This window comes from Pollachius pollachius (genome assembly GCF_949987615.1).
Source record: "Pollachius pollachius genome assembly, chromosome: 4".
NCBI lineage: Eukaryota > Metazoa > Chordata > Actinopteri > Gadiformes > Gadidae > Pollachius > Pollachius pollachius.
This window is the reverse complement of record NC_136937.1, coordinates 28,986,069-29,002,796: the sequence shown is the minus strand read 5'-3', so window position 1 is coordinate 29,002,796 and position 16,728 is coordinate 28,986,069. Positions and strand designations below refer to the sequence as shown.

At 49.0% G+C, this 16,728-nt stretch overlaps 1 protein-coding gene across 1 annotated transcript in view; it reads left to right on the top strand.

Moving 5' to 3' along the window:
* Window positions 1-16,728, top strand: part of nbeal1 (neurobeachin-like 1) — a gene marked incomplete at its 3' end in the record, with an annotated part of 65,485 nt that overhangs the window by 13,763 nt on the left and 34,994 nt on the right. Inside the window, 16 exon segments of the mRNA XM_079734271.1 lie at window positions 898-983; window positions 1,446-1,836; window positions 2,396-2,502; window positions 3,362-3,457; window positions 7,348-7,431; window positions 7,790-7,888; window positions 9,038-9,612; window positions 10,034-10,166; window positions 11,419-11,538; window positions 12,421-12,754; window positions 13,210-13,295; window positions 13,546-13,635; window positions 14,157-14,334; window positions 14,831-14,964; window positions 15,733-15,892; window positions 16,340-16,442. Of these exon segments, the coding sequence (XP_079590397.1) occupies window positions 898-983; window positions 1,446-1,836; window positions 2,396-2,502; window positions 3,362-3,457; window positions 7,348-7,431; window positions 7,790-7,888; window positions 9,038-9,612; window positions 10,034-10,166; window positions 11,419-11,538; window positions 12,421-12,754; window positions 13,210-13,295; window positions 13,546-13,635; window positions 14,157-14,334; window positions 14,831-14,964; window positions 15,733-15,892; window positions 16,340-16,442 (2,776 nt within the window).

The window sequence follows — 16,728 nt, the reverse complement described above, 5'->3', positions numbered from 1 at the left end:
AAACGGTTTACATTTCCTGCCAGCATAAGCTAACCCTTAAGTAGTTTTGAGAGGTTTTCACTGAAGATGACATCCTCCCTTGGGATGGTGAGGGATCAGGCTAAGATGAGCGGTGAAAGAAGCTCTGTCTGTGTGCGTGTTCTGACCTCCACTGGTGGTTGACTGAGAGTACCATGAGAGATGACTGCTTTTTGTGTGGGTGTGTGTGTGTTGGTTTGTGTGTGTGGATGTGGGTGTATAGGTATGTCATGTGTGCATAACCAAATAGAGTTAATTTGACCCTTCGCGTGCCGTTCTCTATTTGCATATTGGACCGTAATACTCAGTAAGCTCGATTTTATTATCAAATGCATGACGACTGCAATGTGTGATAAAAGTGTGTTTGTGTGTCTCTTTGTATCTCACTCTGTATGTCTCTCTGCCTCTGTCTCTCCCTGTCTGTCTCTCTCTGTCTCTGTCTCTTTCTCTCTCTCTTTCTCTGTCTCTCTGTCTGTCTCTCTCTCTCTCTCTGTCTGTCTGTCTGTCTGTCTGTCTGTGTGTCTCTCTCTCTCTCTCTGTCTCTGTCTCTCTGTCTGTCTCTCTCTCTCTCTCTCCGTCTGTCTGTCTGTCTGTCTGTGTGTCTCTCTCTCTCTCTCTCTTTGTCTCTTTCTGTCTGTTTCTGTCTATCTGTCTCTCTCTTTCTCTGTCTCTCTGTCTGTCTGTCTCTCTCTCTCTCTCTGTCTGTCTGTCTGTCTGTCTGTCTGTCTGTCTGTCTGTCTGTCTGTCTGTCTGTCTGTCTGTCTGTCTCTTTCTCTCTCTCTCTTTCTCTCTCTTTGTCTCTTTCTGTCTGTCTCTGTCTATCTGTCTCTCTCTGTCTCTCTCTGTCTCTGTCTCTGTCTCTCTGTCTCTCTGTCTCAGAGTGCTTCCAGGAGAGTGAGCACCTGAAGGACAGTCTGAAATGCTGCCTGCTCCACCTGTTTGGAGCCATTGTGGCCGGCGAACAGGTGAGTTGCGCTCCGCTGAGCCCCTGCTTCGGTTAACCGGTTCCCCCCATGCAGGTCAAACATCAACCCAGACCAGGGGAGTGCCTGCAACATTTGGCCTAAAGTAGAACAAGTCTGTTAGTCCCAAAGGACTATTTTGGCCATTTAGTTCTTCTTCCCTGATCTCTGAAGGAAGAGTTCTAACCCCAGAAGAAAAATGAAACGACTTTTTCTTTTCTTTCTCATTGTTTCTTCCTTCCCTTTTTTTGGCCTCTTTTTCCTTTTATCATTTGAATCATTAATTCCCTCCCTTGTTCCTCCCGCCCTTCACTCCTCCCCCCAATCCCCCCTCTCTCTCCATCCCCCCTCTCTCACTCCCTCCTTTCCTCTCTCTCTCCCTCCATCCCCCCTCCTTATCTCCTGTCCTTTCTCCCCCCTCATTTCCTCCCCACCCTGTCTCCCTCCCTTCCCCCCTCCCTCCAGAGAAACGCCCTGCTGGCCATCTCCCCGGCCACCATGGAGGTGCTGATGGCCGTGCTGGCCGACAGCGCCACCGGCGGCGGTAGCCATGGCGACCTGGACGGCGACCCCGACTGGGACGGGGAGGCGCCGGGCCGCCGGGCACTGCTGACACTGGGCTGCCTGCGGGAGGTTGTGCACCGCCTGCTGGCCTCCAGCTCCGACCGGCGGCCCGTGGAGATCGCCTCGGTGCTCGACCTCTACTTCAAGCTGCTCAACTCGGACCCGGCCGCCACGGCGACCCAGCATCAGCATCCGCAGCCGAGTCCGAATCAGCTGCAGGCCAAGGGTCGGCCGGCGCCACTGGGCCGCCACTGGGAGAAACGCTTTGTGGCGCTGCAAGTGCACATGCTAGGTGTGTGTGTGTGTGTGTGTGTGTGTGTGTGTGTGTGTGTGTGTGTGTGTGTGTGTGTGTGTGTGTGTTATTTAAGTTGTGTAGTAGGTAGGGCAGGGCGATTAATCAAATTCTGATAGCGATTTCGATTTTAGCGCCAAACAATCACAAAATTAACATAATCGAGTTTTTCGATTATTATTATTATTTTTTTAATGTTTTATAGAAAGGGCAGAACAGCTGGATACATATCTGTTTATCATTTTAGATTGGAACATTTTCTTTTTGACCATTTTGTGTATTTTTTTAAGGCGAAATTTCAATGTTCTCAGTTACAAAAAAAAATCGGAGAGACATGCTGAATAAATACATGTTTTCAAACTCAAAAATAATCGTTTGAATTATCGTGATTTCAATATTGACCAAAATAATCGCGATTATGATTTTTCCCATAATCGAGCAGCCCTAGTAGTAGGTTAAGATTGTGATGTTTTTGGCTCCATTTTAGATGCATTTGAATGCAATCTTTATTTGCTTTGTTAATGTTTGCTCATTTGTGTGCTTGTGTCCCCCACCCCAGACACCATCAGGGACATGTTCCTTTGCTCGGACAGGCCAGTGCTTCAGGCCATCTTCCTCAACAGCAACTGCTTCGAGCACCTCACGCGGCTACTGCAGAACAGCAAGGTAAGGACTCCAGCTCCCATGATGCCGTTGGCCACTATCCCCATGACTTGTGTGAGAGAAGTGAGCTATGGGCAAGATGGGGGATGTAGTTGTTTCCGCAACCCTGTGTTTTAAAAGGAGCAACAATGTCAGTTATTCCCAAACTACGATGAAACAATGTTTTGGAATCTTAAAAAAAACAAAAGATTTTACCGGGATCTAATCCTAGAGGACGTCTTGACTTTGACATGAAAAGGGCGAATCGACTGTAATGAAAAAAAGTATACAACACGGCCACAATACATCGCCCCTTCGAGGACATGTAGCTGTGGTGTGGCTGGTATGCGGTATGTAAACATGTGTGTATACATGCATAGATCTCAAGGTTGATTTCATGCAGTGATAAGAGCCCACAGGGAAGATTCTCCCACCACCTCCCCCCACCCAACCCCTCCTCCTTCAGCTCCTAGGAATGAGTGGCTTGGCTCAGCCCTTCTTCCTCATAGAAGTGGACCTAATCCTCACTGCTCCTTTATGTCTAGTATGTAGTTCTCTCTCTCTCTCTCTCTCTCTCTCTCTCTCTCTCTCTCTCTCTCTCTCTCTCTCTCTCTCTCTCTCCTCTCATTCAAATGCGTCAGGTTTACACTCACATCTTCCCCTCCCCCTTTTGCCTGGTGTGTGTGTGTGTGTGTGTGTGTGTGTGTGTATGCCACTGTTTGTGTGTGTGTGTATGTATGCGACTGTGTGTGTGTGTGTGTGTATGCCACTGTTTGTGTGTGTGTGTATGTATGCGACTGTGTGTGTGTGTGTGTGTGTGTATGCGACTGTGTGTGTGTGTGTGTGTGTGTGTGTCTTTCTGTGTGTGTGCACGTCACGCCAGCTGATTAACGCCAGGTGCGCTGCAGCAGACAAGGACCAGAAAGATATAGCCAACAACAGGTTACTGACAGGAACAGGAGAGGACAGTGAGCCTCAGGTACCGTCGCCCCCCCACCCCTCTCTCCTCCCAACCCCCCCGCCTGCCTCACCCCCCCCCCCCCCCCCCCCCCCTCCAGCTTGACCCCCACCCAAACCCCCACCTCATCGCCAAATGACTCACTTCACAGCAAGACTCAGAGCGACGCGTTGGTTTGTGAAGATTGGGTTCGAAAACTTTGTTTCCCACCCCACACACTGACAAGAGATTCGCTTTTGAAAAGCACATCTGTTGAGAGACAACGCACACGCCATCCAGGTGTTGGATCGGTCTTCGGTCTTGCCATACACGCCCCCTCAGAGTCTACACGTCGTGATTCATTTGGGATTTTGGGGGGTTTTATAAAAAAAATAGATATTTGAGAAGTTTCCTGCATTTTTTTTTTTTTTTTTTAGCGTCATCTGATCAGCGAAGCAAACCGCCTTCACTTTTGGTTCAAGGAAACACCTTTTTTATAAAAAAAAAAAAAATCCTTTACAAAAAAGCCATCCGCCTTGTTTAACTCCCCAGGTCGAATATAGGGACACAGAACACGGGGGTGTATTGATTACTCCATGCACAACAGGTGTGCAGCCTCACCCAGCCCCAGAGACCAATCAGTCTGACTCGGGCCAGGTGAGGCTGCTTAAACCAGACATTCTCCACAACACACCTGTGAAGCGGCCCGTGAATCGTTCAGTTGTTTGCCGTCGCCCTGAGCTGCTATTGACCGTCGTATCATCCCCTCCCAGGAGAGCGTCTATTGATCTGGTTAATGGGAACACAGTTGGGCATGCATGCACATACACACAGGCAGATACTCACGCACACACATACACACAGGCAGACACGCACTCACATACACACAGGCAGGCGCACATACACATCCTCTCGTAAAACATACTCACACCGGCACACAGACATTGATGCACACGCACACACATACTCGCACACAAATGCTTGCATGCTCACACATGGAATGGAAACACACACAGACAGACAGACAGACATGTCCCCGCACACAAAGAAATGCTCTCAGACACGCACACAAATGCACTCTCTCACACAAACACAGTGCGCCTTTTGTTTGGGGAGTACCTGTTATTTGATGCTGGGGGAGGAGAAGGAGTTCTAGTGCTGTTGTCTTTAACAAAGACCAGGTTATGGGGCCGTGTCACCAAGCCGGGCCAGTAAAGCCAACGGTAAACACTCTTATCTTAACGGTAGATAGCGTATTCAGTCACATCAATACAAAATGCCGTGTAAACATCAGCACACGCACACACGCACACACGCACACACGCACGCACGCACGCACGCACGCACACCGGCAACACACACACAGGCAAACACTGGCGACACACGCGCACACTGGCGACACAAATGCACACTGGCGAAACACACAAAGACACACACACACACACTGGCCACATGTAAACATCAGCGCATGCACGCACGCACACCGGTAAAACACACACACGCGCACACTGGCGACACACGCGCACACTGGCGACACAAATGCACACTGGCGAAACACACAAACACACACACACACAGGCCACATGTAATCATCAGCACATGCACGCACGCACACCGGTAAAACACACACACGCGCACACTGGCGACACACGCGCACACTGGCGACACAAATGCACACTGGCGAAACACACAAACACACACACACACACACACTGGCCACATGTAAACATCAGCGCATGCACGCACGCACACCGGTAAAACACACACACGCGCACACTGGCGACACACGCGCACACTGGCGTCACACGCGCACACTGGCGACACACGCACACACTGGCGACACAAATGCACACTGGCGAAACACACACACAAACACTGGGCACACACACACACTCCCCCCCCCCCCCCCCCCCCCCCCTCGCCCGTTGGTGCCTGGGTTCCATCTGAATGCTCACTCATGGAAGGTGTGGGCGTGGCTACTGCTGGGTGGGTGTGTCTTGTGACGGTGTTGGTTTACGTGTCGGTGGGTGGAGGGAAGTCTGTGTCTATTTAATGCTGATGCTTTGTTTCTTGGTTGGTGCTTTTGTTTACATATTTCTGTATATTTATTCATATATATATATATATACCTTTTCAAACATGGCCGACCCTCCAGCCCGCGTTCCAAGTCACTCTGTCAGAAGATATGAATATATCTTCTGACGTGTATATGTATAATCCACAATTTATACCGAGGTTCTGCTTGACTCAATACAAGAGGACAGAGCTGGATGGAAGCGTGAGCTTGTCGGTTTGTTCCATGTTCCTTTGTTTTAATCATTTCTCTTTTTTCATCAGTTTGTTTTTGTTTTGTTGTTGTTTGTGTGTGTGTGTCTGAGTGTGAGTGAGAGTGAAATGTATTGAGGCTGATTTGTATGAAATGCATCACCTGTGTGTGTTTTGAGTTGAGATGGTGGGCGACCCGCTTAGGTGTACATTACAAGAGTAAACAAACTAAAACCTGTTTAGCGGACACATCTTTCTTTCTGAAAATGTGTCACAATCTCTAGTAGAATGTTGCTGTCAAGGCAGCAGCGTTTGAGATTCAATTGGTTTCCTCCAGTTTTCACGGTTGCCTTTGTCACAAAAAACAAACTAGAATTACAACAGGCATCCCCCAGTCATACCCAAGTTCAGCCTTTGAACTGACATGTCGAGGGATGAACTATGACCCTTGATATCAACTTTGGCACACTATGAAATTGGTTTGAAATGGAGCCTGCATGGTTTAGCATCTTTTGTCTAAAACCCAATATCTGCCCCTTGAGTCCACAAGGCACGATGTCAAATGTTTTCTGGGTAAATTAATCCAGCCAAGGCAAAAATGTAACCCACAAAACTGGGCAATTTATGCCTTTATCAGCAGAGTCTGACCCCAAATGAGCAGTCAGATCTAGACCGTGCTCATGAATTCCCCTCTTTGGACAATCATGTAATGTACGCCTTTTGACTGATGAGTGTTTTCTCCAAGGGAGTTTTGATGTTTTTTAATTTGTCTTCCTGTTCATATGACCTCTGCAGCGCCAGACCAAATGGCAGCTCCGACTGGCGCCTAAACCACTAAATAGTTCACATAGTGAATCTGAGGATGGGGACGCAAACATGAAGGCAAAACCCTGACTAAAAACCGAGCCGAGAGTCGTGCGAGTTGTTCTGTGTGGGAGGTGTTTCTGTGTGTGGGATCTTCTTGTGTGCTTTCAGGTTTAGTCTTGGTTTTGCCATCATACAGTAAACATCACCAACATTTTATTGTCTTTGCACAAATATCGAGAGAAAGCACTGCGATTAGTCTGGTCAGAAAGTCTTTAATTCCTGCAATTATTTTATATGCTTTTTTTTCATCCAGTTTGCAAATATAATTTTTGATTGATTTTAAAGCTTTTTAAAGAGTCACTACACACTGCGCAGCATGTGTTCTTTGTAGCCATCTAAAGGTTAAAGGGTTTAAAGTGGTTAAAGTGTCACATTGCGACTTGTTCGTAACAGCTTAAAATAACCTGGACATGTCTGTAGTCGATGCTGACCGATGGTGATTTCAATAACGCCATCAAGTAAAATCACATCCCGTATCTGATATAATCTACAAAAAAAAAAGCTGGCCAGCACTTATGATCAACACTTATTTTCAAGATGACTGCAAAGGCATCCTGTAACAATTCAAACATTAACAAATCGATAATTGATCACTTCTTACTCCTTACCACATCCCTGAGTCAGTGTGTCGTTGCTCTTTAAACGTGCCGCTGAACGTGGTGTTGTGAATGTCGCAAAAGCAGCCTGTCATTTGCGCGAGGGTTGCCGACCATCGTGTATCTCCTCCAGCGCCCAAGGTTGGGCGAAGCGTCCTCATTGGCTCATACTGACGGATGATGGGGGCGTGTACTTTCCCCCAGGTGTTCCAGGGCCGACTGGATTCGCTGGCCGTGGCGACCATCAGAGCCCTCACCACGGTGATGCACAAGTCTCCGGCTGCCAAGGTGATCACACACCACACAGCCACTACCCTACACACTGCGGGCGCGTTCCGTCTGTTCACGCTAAACGCTAAAACAGTTACATTGTGCTGTTTTGAAGACGTTTGAACTGTTACGTCACGCCACATTTGTTTTTTGCTTTGACATTTTAAAACAACGTTGATGGGGGAGTCGTTCCAAATAATCAAGCCAGGGGTTGGAGACTTTGGAGCGCAAAGACAGGGATCAGACGTTAATCGACAGAGCTTATAAAGAGTGGGGGGGGGGCGGGGATTGTCAAAGACCCACGCCACCCATGATGAGGGGACGGGGTTGAATCCCAACAGGTAAACTCAGACCCTTTCCCCCCCTCCCCTGACAGGAAGTGTTCAAGGAGCGGATCGGCTACAACCACCTGTACGAGGTGCTGGTGTCCCTGGGCCAGCCGTCCCGACACCTCCTGAAGGAGCTCATGAACATGGTGAGAGATACCCCCCCTCCCCCTGCCCCCTCAGTGCATCTAGTTTGTTGTCCATGTGTCTGTCCATAGGAGAGACCTGCTGTTGTACCCGCTGTGTCTCCATGGTACATTGAGGTTAGGTTGCGGTGGCTGGGGTGTCGATGCATGTTTTCAGCGTTCAATATTCGGTATAAGTTGAGTGCTTTCCTCTCTCTGTATTTGGGACTTTATCTATTGGATGTGTTTTCAAATATGTTTATTGAGAACTAAGTATGGCCAACATCAGTGTTTGTAATAACGCCGTTTAAAATAACGGCGTTAGGTAACGCCGTTATATTTTTAGTAACGGGGTAATCTAACTAATTACTGTTTCCGTCGTTACAACGCTGTTACCGTTACTGTATGTTAAATGCGGTGCGTTACTATGAATTGATTGGATAAAGTGCGTAATCCGAACGCACCCCTGGCTCCAAACACAAACTGCTAATGAGGAGACTGGGTGCGTTAACGAGATAAGTGATTATGATTGGATAAGGCAGAGTCATGTTTCATGGTAGCCAATCGGAGCCAGTGTTTTTACACACAAGCCAGGACACGCGTGCCACACGCACACACCAAACAGATTCGATGAAGCAGCAGAAATGGCGAGTCCGGGGCAATCCGATGAAAGGTTGGCATTTTCTGTAGTATTCGGCAGATGTTCCACAGCCTTTGCAACTAAGCAAATTAATATTTAGTTGGAAGTATATCAGGGCCTTGAATGGGCAGTTCAACCATTTAACACATTAAGGCCAAGTGAAAGCTGCTCAGAAAAATCCAAATTCTTCGACATATAGCAACTTTCTTTTTTTTACAGTAATGCAAATAGTTACTTAACCTGGTAACTAGTTACTTTTATTAAAGAGTAATTCAGTTACTAACTCAGTTACTTTTTGTAGTAGTGAGTGAATTGAAGTAGTGAGTAACTATAACTAATTACTTTTTTAAAGTAACGTTCCCAACACCGGCCAACATACATAATAAAACACAAAAGGCGAGACGCAAAAATAATATTTCTTTCATAACGCAATAAGGAAACCATAACACAAACAGAAAATATGTCCAAACCTAACAAAGAGTGTGTTTTTAAAACGCGTCGTGTCTCATGTTTTCCTCCCCCCCCCACCCCAGGCGGTGGAGGGCGAGCACAGCTCGGTGGGCCTGCTGGGCATCAGCAACGTGGAGCCCCTGCTGCTGCTGGCCCAGTGGCTGTCGGAGCTGGACTCCCCGGAGCTGCAGCTCTTCACCGCCGACTGGCTGCGTCGCCTCTGTTGCCTCAACCGGCAGACGCGCGCCGTGTGCGTCAACGCCGCCATGCCGCTGCGCCTGCTGGCCACGCTGGAGCGCCACCAGCGGCTGCACCGCGCCTGCGCCGAGAGCCTGCTGGCGCTGCTGGGGGCCCTGGGCTCGCAGTCGCTGGGCGCGGCGGAGCTGCGCGCCTTCCTGCGGCTGCTGCGGCCCCCGGAGGCGGGCGGGCCCCACCCCTACGTCGGGCCCGGGCTGCGGGCCCTGCTGGCCATGGTGCGACGGCCGGGGCTGGAGTGTGCCATGCAGTACTTTGACCTGTCGCCCAGCATGGCGGGCGTCGTGGTGCCCACGGTGGCGCGCTGGCCCGGCGCCGCCTTCAGCTTCGTGGCGTGGCTGTCGCTGGACCAGGAGCAGCTGGACACGCCGGGCAAGGGGGACAAGAGGAAGCAGCTGTACAGGTCGGCCGCCAGGGATGGGGGGATGGATGAGGTGGATGGAGGTGGAGATATGGATGGCTGGAAGGTTGATTCACAGGATGGGACAAGGGGAGAATGTGATATGGTTCAGGCAGTGAAATGGATGCATAGCGTTGCAGAGGGCTGGATAGAATAGGTCCACAAACCTGTAATATTTAGAAATAAATATCTAGCATAACATTTTAAAAACTATAAAAATCGAAAGCGTGAAAATTACGCATTGAATACAAATGCCAACTGAATAATGGCCATGAATAAAACGGTAAGGAGGCATTAAATAATAACTAAGCGAGGAACACAGACGTCCCAGTGCAGAAACTAATATCTTTTTTTCAAGATGTGACCTTCTCCTCACAGTCCAGCCTCCACCCTCGACCTCACACTGATCTCCCCCTCGCTGCAGCTTCTTCACCCCGGGCGGGACGGGCTTCGAGGCCTTCATCAGCTGGGCCGGGCTCATGGTGGTGGCGGTGTGCACCAAGAAGGAGTACGCCACGGTCATGCTGCCCGACTACTGCTTCTGTGACTCCCTCTGGGTGAGGCCCCGCCCCCCCCCCGATGCTTCACCCTCGCTAACGCTAAGATCGCGACTATTGTGACCATTGCAGCTGGCGCAAGTTTGTTTTTATTCGGGATGTTGTGTGAAAGACTGCTTCAGGACTGTCGTGACTGTCGCGACTATCGCAATGGTTGTTACGTTTTTGTTTTGGTTCTTGAGTGAAAACTGCTTCGTCTCTTGAAACATTATGCCCTCAGCCTTTCTTAAAGAACTATCGTGACTATCACGATTATTGTGACGAAGCAAGTATTGCTTTAAGTTTTTATTTAGGATGTTGTGTGAAAAACTGCATGGACTATTTTCTATTAGGATTATCATGATTATTGGGATTATCACGACTATTGCAACCATCACGATCATGGAAACTATTGTCATTATCGCAACTATCGCTAAAGGTTTTTATTTATAACCCAACTATCATCACTATAGCTACCAATATGTATGTCCTCTGACCTGTGAAACCTTGCTGCCTGCCTTCAGGACAAAATGTCCTGAAGATGAAAATACACTAATTTAACCACAGCCTAACTCAACCTCTTAAGGATTGTGTAGGCCTGTATTTGGCAGGGATGACGTGATGATAACAATGCAGTCAAATATAGAAATACATGGGGAGGTTCAAACCCCAAGAGATTTTGAAAGGGAGAATCTCCTTATCTCACGGGCTAACAGTATAAATATCAATAAAACAGAACGTAATCTGAGACATGTTACCGTAGGGTCTCGTTTGGATAAACATGAAGCGTAACCCAACACTGAAGTCAATTCTTCCCATCGGCGCCACCTCTGGTGAAACGCAGATGAAATGGCTCTCTCTGATTGGCTCATATTGGTCCCAGGGGAGGCGGGTAACTGGTTCTATGCTATTACATTGCTATTATAATGTAATCGCTATTGACTATTTAGTCTTTTAGCGGAGGCTTCTCTCCCAAGCAACACACGGTGAATTCAAATAGGTGGGGGGTGAGGGCATCTTGCTCAAGGATGCGGACATGGGGAATCGAACCCAGGACCTTTTCAGTTGGTGGGTGACCCTCCCAGCCTGGATATTATCCCAGCTAGTCATGTCACATTTCAATGCCGGAGGAATGCAGCTTTGAAATGTGGCTCCACAAGACAAAAAAACAATGGCTGGTGTTTGCATAAAGACTCTGGTACCAAACAGTGTTTGGTACTCTCACCGCCGTAACACTGTGATTTCCCCCCCCACCTCCCCCTGGTCTCCGCAGCACAGTGTGGCCGTGGTCCATGTCCCGGGGAAGAGGCCCTTCGGCCAGAGCCTTGTCTACATCTATGTGGACGGGCAGCAGAAGCTGTCGGCCCCCCTCAAGTTCCCCGTCATGACCGAGGTGATCCGTGGGAACCAGGGTTGTCTTGTCTTGTCAATAGCTCAGATCCCTTTAGGACACGGGTAGGGTCTATGTAGGGAGGCTGTAATGAATCGGTAATGAACACCGTTAGAAAGTAATGACGTGCTTGTTTTGGTCATCTGTTAAGCATGTTGACCCCTAGCAGCACGTTTAAAAGTATAATGTAGAAAGTATCACAGCTCCGATTTATATCCAAGTATTGAATGAGTAATTTAAGTCAAGTATTTGGGCTAAATCGAAATACCCTTAAACTTGCTATCTGTTGTAATGTTTGTTTACAATTCACAAAACCTTTCTTTTGTGATCAAATTTTTCTATTTGAAAAATACAGATTAACAGACAGAAGTGCGACATATTTTGTTAGATAATAATATACAGAAAAATACACTATCTAGTACACAAACTTGCAAATAGATACAGAGTGTATCAAGTGTATACAAGTGTATGGATAAAAAAGAAAAGACAAGAAAGAAAAAGAAAAAAAACAACAACAACAATTCACAAAACTTAACAGTGTTCTGTCCCCTCCGGGGGGGACAGAACACAGAATACAGGCTTTGCAACTGGGGGACATGAACCAGCAAAGCTGGGATGGTTGGGTGGCGTGAGTGGGGGGGGGTTTAGGGCGTGTCTTGTAAACAAAGAGAAAGCGAGGTACGGACCGGCCTGTATGAGATCCTGTTGATCAGATCCGTGATAGGTGCCAATTTTGATTGATAGCGTTATTGGAATCACTATCGATTGACTGTGACTACAGATGTGTCCGGACTATTCTAAGCGACGAGCGTGTTGAAAAGGTCACACCACTGACCCTTGTGTGACCTTTAACCCTAACCCTGACGGTAACACCTGACTCCCCAGCCCTTCACCTCCTGCTGCATCGGTTCGGCGGGCCACCGCACCACCACGCCCCCGCCCTCCCAGATCCCCGACCCGCCCTTCCTGACCCCCACCACCCCCTCGGGGCGGACCTCCCTAGGGGGCATCCTGTCGTCGGCGGGCGGGGCCTGGGGCGGGCTGCTGGGCGGCGGCGGCGGCGGCGGCGGCGGCGGCGGCTCGGTCACCAAGCTGATCTCGGCGGGCACCCAGGACAGCGAGTGGGGCAGCCCCACCTCGCTGCAGGGCCAGCTGGGAGGGGTTCTGGTGTTCCACGAGGCCCTGCAGCCCGCACACATCAAGGCCATGTGCAGCGCCGGTGAGCTGTGGGCGGGGGGGATGGGGGAGGAGGAGGGAGGGGGGGGAGGGAAGAGGGAGTGGAGGGGAGGAAGGAGGAGGATGAGAAGGATTCGGACGTGGAACAAAGTAGGAGAAGAGGAAGGAGATGGGAGGAAGGGGAGGAGGAGGAAGAAGGGAGGAGGAGGAGGAGGAAGGCAGGAGGAGAAGGAGGAATTAGGAGAAGGATGTGGAGGGGGAAGAAGAAGGAGCTGTTGGAGGTGCTGTGGTGGGGGAGATGGGTCAGAAGGGGAGGAGGACGAGGAGGAGGTTGAGAGGTTGAAGGGTGAGCAGGAGGAAGATGAGACGAGAAGAAAGGAGAACAGATTACGTTAATTTGGTCTCTTGGAGTGTTACGCTTCTTGAATATTGATCTATGATCCCACGTGAATTATTCATTGATTCATCTAAGAATACATTGGTGTCTTTTCCCCGCAGGTCCCAACTGCATCTCCCCCTTCAAAGCTCAGGAGGCGGAGCTTGGCGACCTGTCAACCAAACTGCTGCTTCACTATTCGCCCAAGGTAACCAATCGGTGAACAGATCAATGAATTACCTGATCACGATGTCATTCTGACACAACTCTACGTTTCTTTTTAAAGTGATGGAAAATACACGGGTGTTGTATAAGCTGTATCTGAACTGGCTTGGTGTTGACTTTAGATATACACTTCTTAGTTCCTGTAAAGGTTTCTCGTTCCGGTAACGGTCCTGCAGTAGCGACAGTGCTTGTATGTAAACTTGTGTTGGCTCTCTTCTCACTTCCCTTTCCAGGCGTGTAGGAACCCCATCTGTCTGGATCTGTCCCCCAACCTGCTCCACGGACGCCTGACCGGCAACAAGGTGGTGAACTGGGACATCAAGGTACTGAAACGCACCCTGTGTGGATATTATAACCTGCTGACACAATGCATTAAAGCTGCACGATGTCAGCATTCCCATTAGCTGCCTCTGTTGGCTTGAATCGTAGTTACAGGTATAGCTGCATCATTGATTCTCGGACGGCAAATGTGGACCAGAATAAAATGGTTTATCGAGAACAATTCCCTTGTGGATTGACGTGAGGATGAATATTTTTAAATAGTTAATGTCTTCAGGTGAAAAGTAACATCTCAAAAAAGAAAAACAGTCGTACAGTTTGAACGGAGAAATGCTCAATGAAGCCGACATTTATCGGGCCTGCGTTTTGTTCTCGCGTTGGATTCAAGACCATCTCTGACGCAGAAATTCCACAACATTATGTTTCAGCCTTTCAGCCCACGACTCACCGACCGCTCATGTTATTACGAGAGCATTTTCTTTCAATGCTTTTCCAGATCCAAGGAAGGCTTGCACCATGCTCCACCTATCGGCGCCTCTAAAACACTTTGTCGCCGTGCCAACAGGATATGATCAACTGCGTGGGTGGCCTTCACGTGCTCTTCCCCATCCTGGAGCAGCTGGCCCTGGTGGGCCCCGAGCAGCCCAGCGGCGAGTCCCCCGCGGGGCCCGAGTACATCACCCCGGACGTGACCACGCCCGGGGACGGGGACTGGGTCATCCTTCCCACCAATCGGGCCTCGGGTGAGTGGCCCGGCGCCAGAGCCAATGAGAATGGGTTCAGTGATGGGTGTATGTACCTATTCTTGTTTTCTAGCTACTTATTTTATTTCATCCGATCTTATCTTTTTATCTTTTTACTTGTATATCTTCTTATTAAATGTTTGCTTTAAGTGTTCACTCTTTAATGCGAGTATTAAGAAAACAATGACACTTCATTGCAGTTACGTTTAGGGCGTTTAGCAGACGCTTTTATCCGAAGCGACTCACAATAAGAGCATTTGTCAGAAGAAAGAGAAACCACAATATATATCGCTGTCGGTACAGTAAGGACGTTCATAGAAACAAATGCTACGCACCAACAATCGCTAGGCTAACCCATTCCCCCGTATACAACAAGATAGCTAGGATAATATGCTGCACAATGCTAAGTACTATTTTCAAGTGTCGTTCCGGTTATGGCTGTTAGGATGTGTGGATGACCCGTGTGTTTCTTGGTGTGTATCCTCGCTCCCCTCAGAGGCCCGTCTGGAGAAGAACCTGGTGGCTTCCTTCCTGCTGGTGCTGAAGCACTTCCTGCAGAGACACCCCATCAACCAGGAGAGCCTGCTGCACGCCCACGGGGTCGCCTCGCTGGGCACGCTGCTGCAGAAGGTACTGTCTGCCTGCCTGCCTGCCTGTCTGTCTGTCTGCCTGTCTGTCTGTATCTATGGCCTCGCTGGGTATGCTGCTGCAGAAGGTACTGTCTGCCTGTCTGTCTGCCTGTCTGTCTGCCTGTCTGTCTGCCTGCCTGCCTGCCTGTCTGTCTGTATCAATGGCCTCGCTGGGGACTCTGTTGCAGAAGGTACTGTCTGTCTGTCTGTCTGTCTGTCTCTATCTATGGCCTCGCTGGGCACGCGGCTGCAGAAGGTACTGTCTGTCTGTCTGCCTGTCTGTCTGTATCAATGGCCTCGCTGGGCGCCCTGCTGCAGAAGGAACTGTCTGCCTGTCTGTCTGTCTGTTCTTCCGTCTGTGCGTATGTCTGTCTCTCTTTTGCTCTGTCTGGCTTTCTGTAAGTTTGTCTGTCTGGGCTCTGTGTTCTGTTCATCTGTCTGCCTGTCTTACCTGTCTGTGTACCGGTCTGTCTCTGTGTACCGGTCTGTCTCTCGGTCTAATACATTTTTCTTTAGTTCATTCATGTTTTTCCTCCATTCCTTGCGTTTATAAATTGTAGTTATATTTAGAGTATAAGTCGCCCAAACAGCTACAGTAGACCTCATGGATCAAAATGTGTCCTAACATCCTGAATGAGTCGTGAGCCTAACTCCCACCACGACCGCTCCGTGAGTCACGGCTGGAAACGGTCGCACGTCGGAAACCGCTGCCCGCAGCGTCTTGGTGTTGATTGGTCACCGTCTGCCTCCCCCCCCCCCCCCCCTCTAGTTGCCGGCGGGCCGTGTGGACGTGAACGTGCTGGTGGCGGTGCAGCTGCTGGTGGAGCAGGTGACCTACGAGAAGAACCCGGTGCTGCTGCAGCAGCTCAACATCCACCTGCTCTTCAACTGCAGCACCTGGAGCCAGGGGGACTTCCCCACCCGCATCGGTGAGGCAGGGGAGGGGGGCCGCTGGGGTGGGGGTCGGGATGGAGGGCTGGGTGGGAGCTGCTGGAAGGGTGGTGGTGTATGGGTTTGTGGTGGTAGGTGGGCGGGTTGCGGTGGGTAGGTTGGTGGGGGGGGTGGGTGACTGGTTGTGGGGGTCTGATGAGTGGGTGGGTGGAGCAAATCTAAATCTACAATAGAGCACAGAATGTAGGAAATAGAATCAACCACGTAAACAGCAATGATGATATCAATTACATGCAATTTTTTACATAATTTATAGTTGTATGAACTTTATTTAGCCTACGCTTACTTCCAAGGCAATTAGCTCAGATTATTTTTGTATGCTTGGATGCTTACAGGGAGGCAAAATTGTGTGTGTGTGTGTGTGTGTGTGTGTGTGTGTGTGTGTTGCACTTGCCTCAATGTTTTGATCCTCTGTCGTATTGTAGGTCACATCCAGTACATGTCCACCATCGTCAAGGACAACAGGAAACAGTTCCGCAAAAGATACGGCGTCCAGTTTCTGCTGGACACCATCAGAATGTTCTACGGGTACGACGGCCAATAGCAGCCTTTCCATCAAATGCTTACACAATTAGTACTACTATCCGAAAAAATATAGAAATAATACAAATAAAGAGAATATCAAGAAATATTTGTATTATTTTTGATAAAAAATCTGATACATTTCTACAATTATTTATTATATATTTTCACATGAAAAATATGTGAAAAATGTAAAATCCCTTATGACATCACCGGTGGGGGTGTCCACCTAGATGTGTGACGGATAGATGAGCAATGTTTGCTACATGGTGCGTTTTAGTATTCTCTGCGA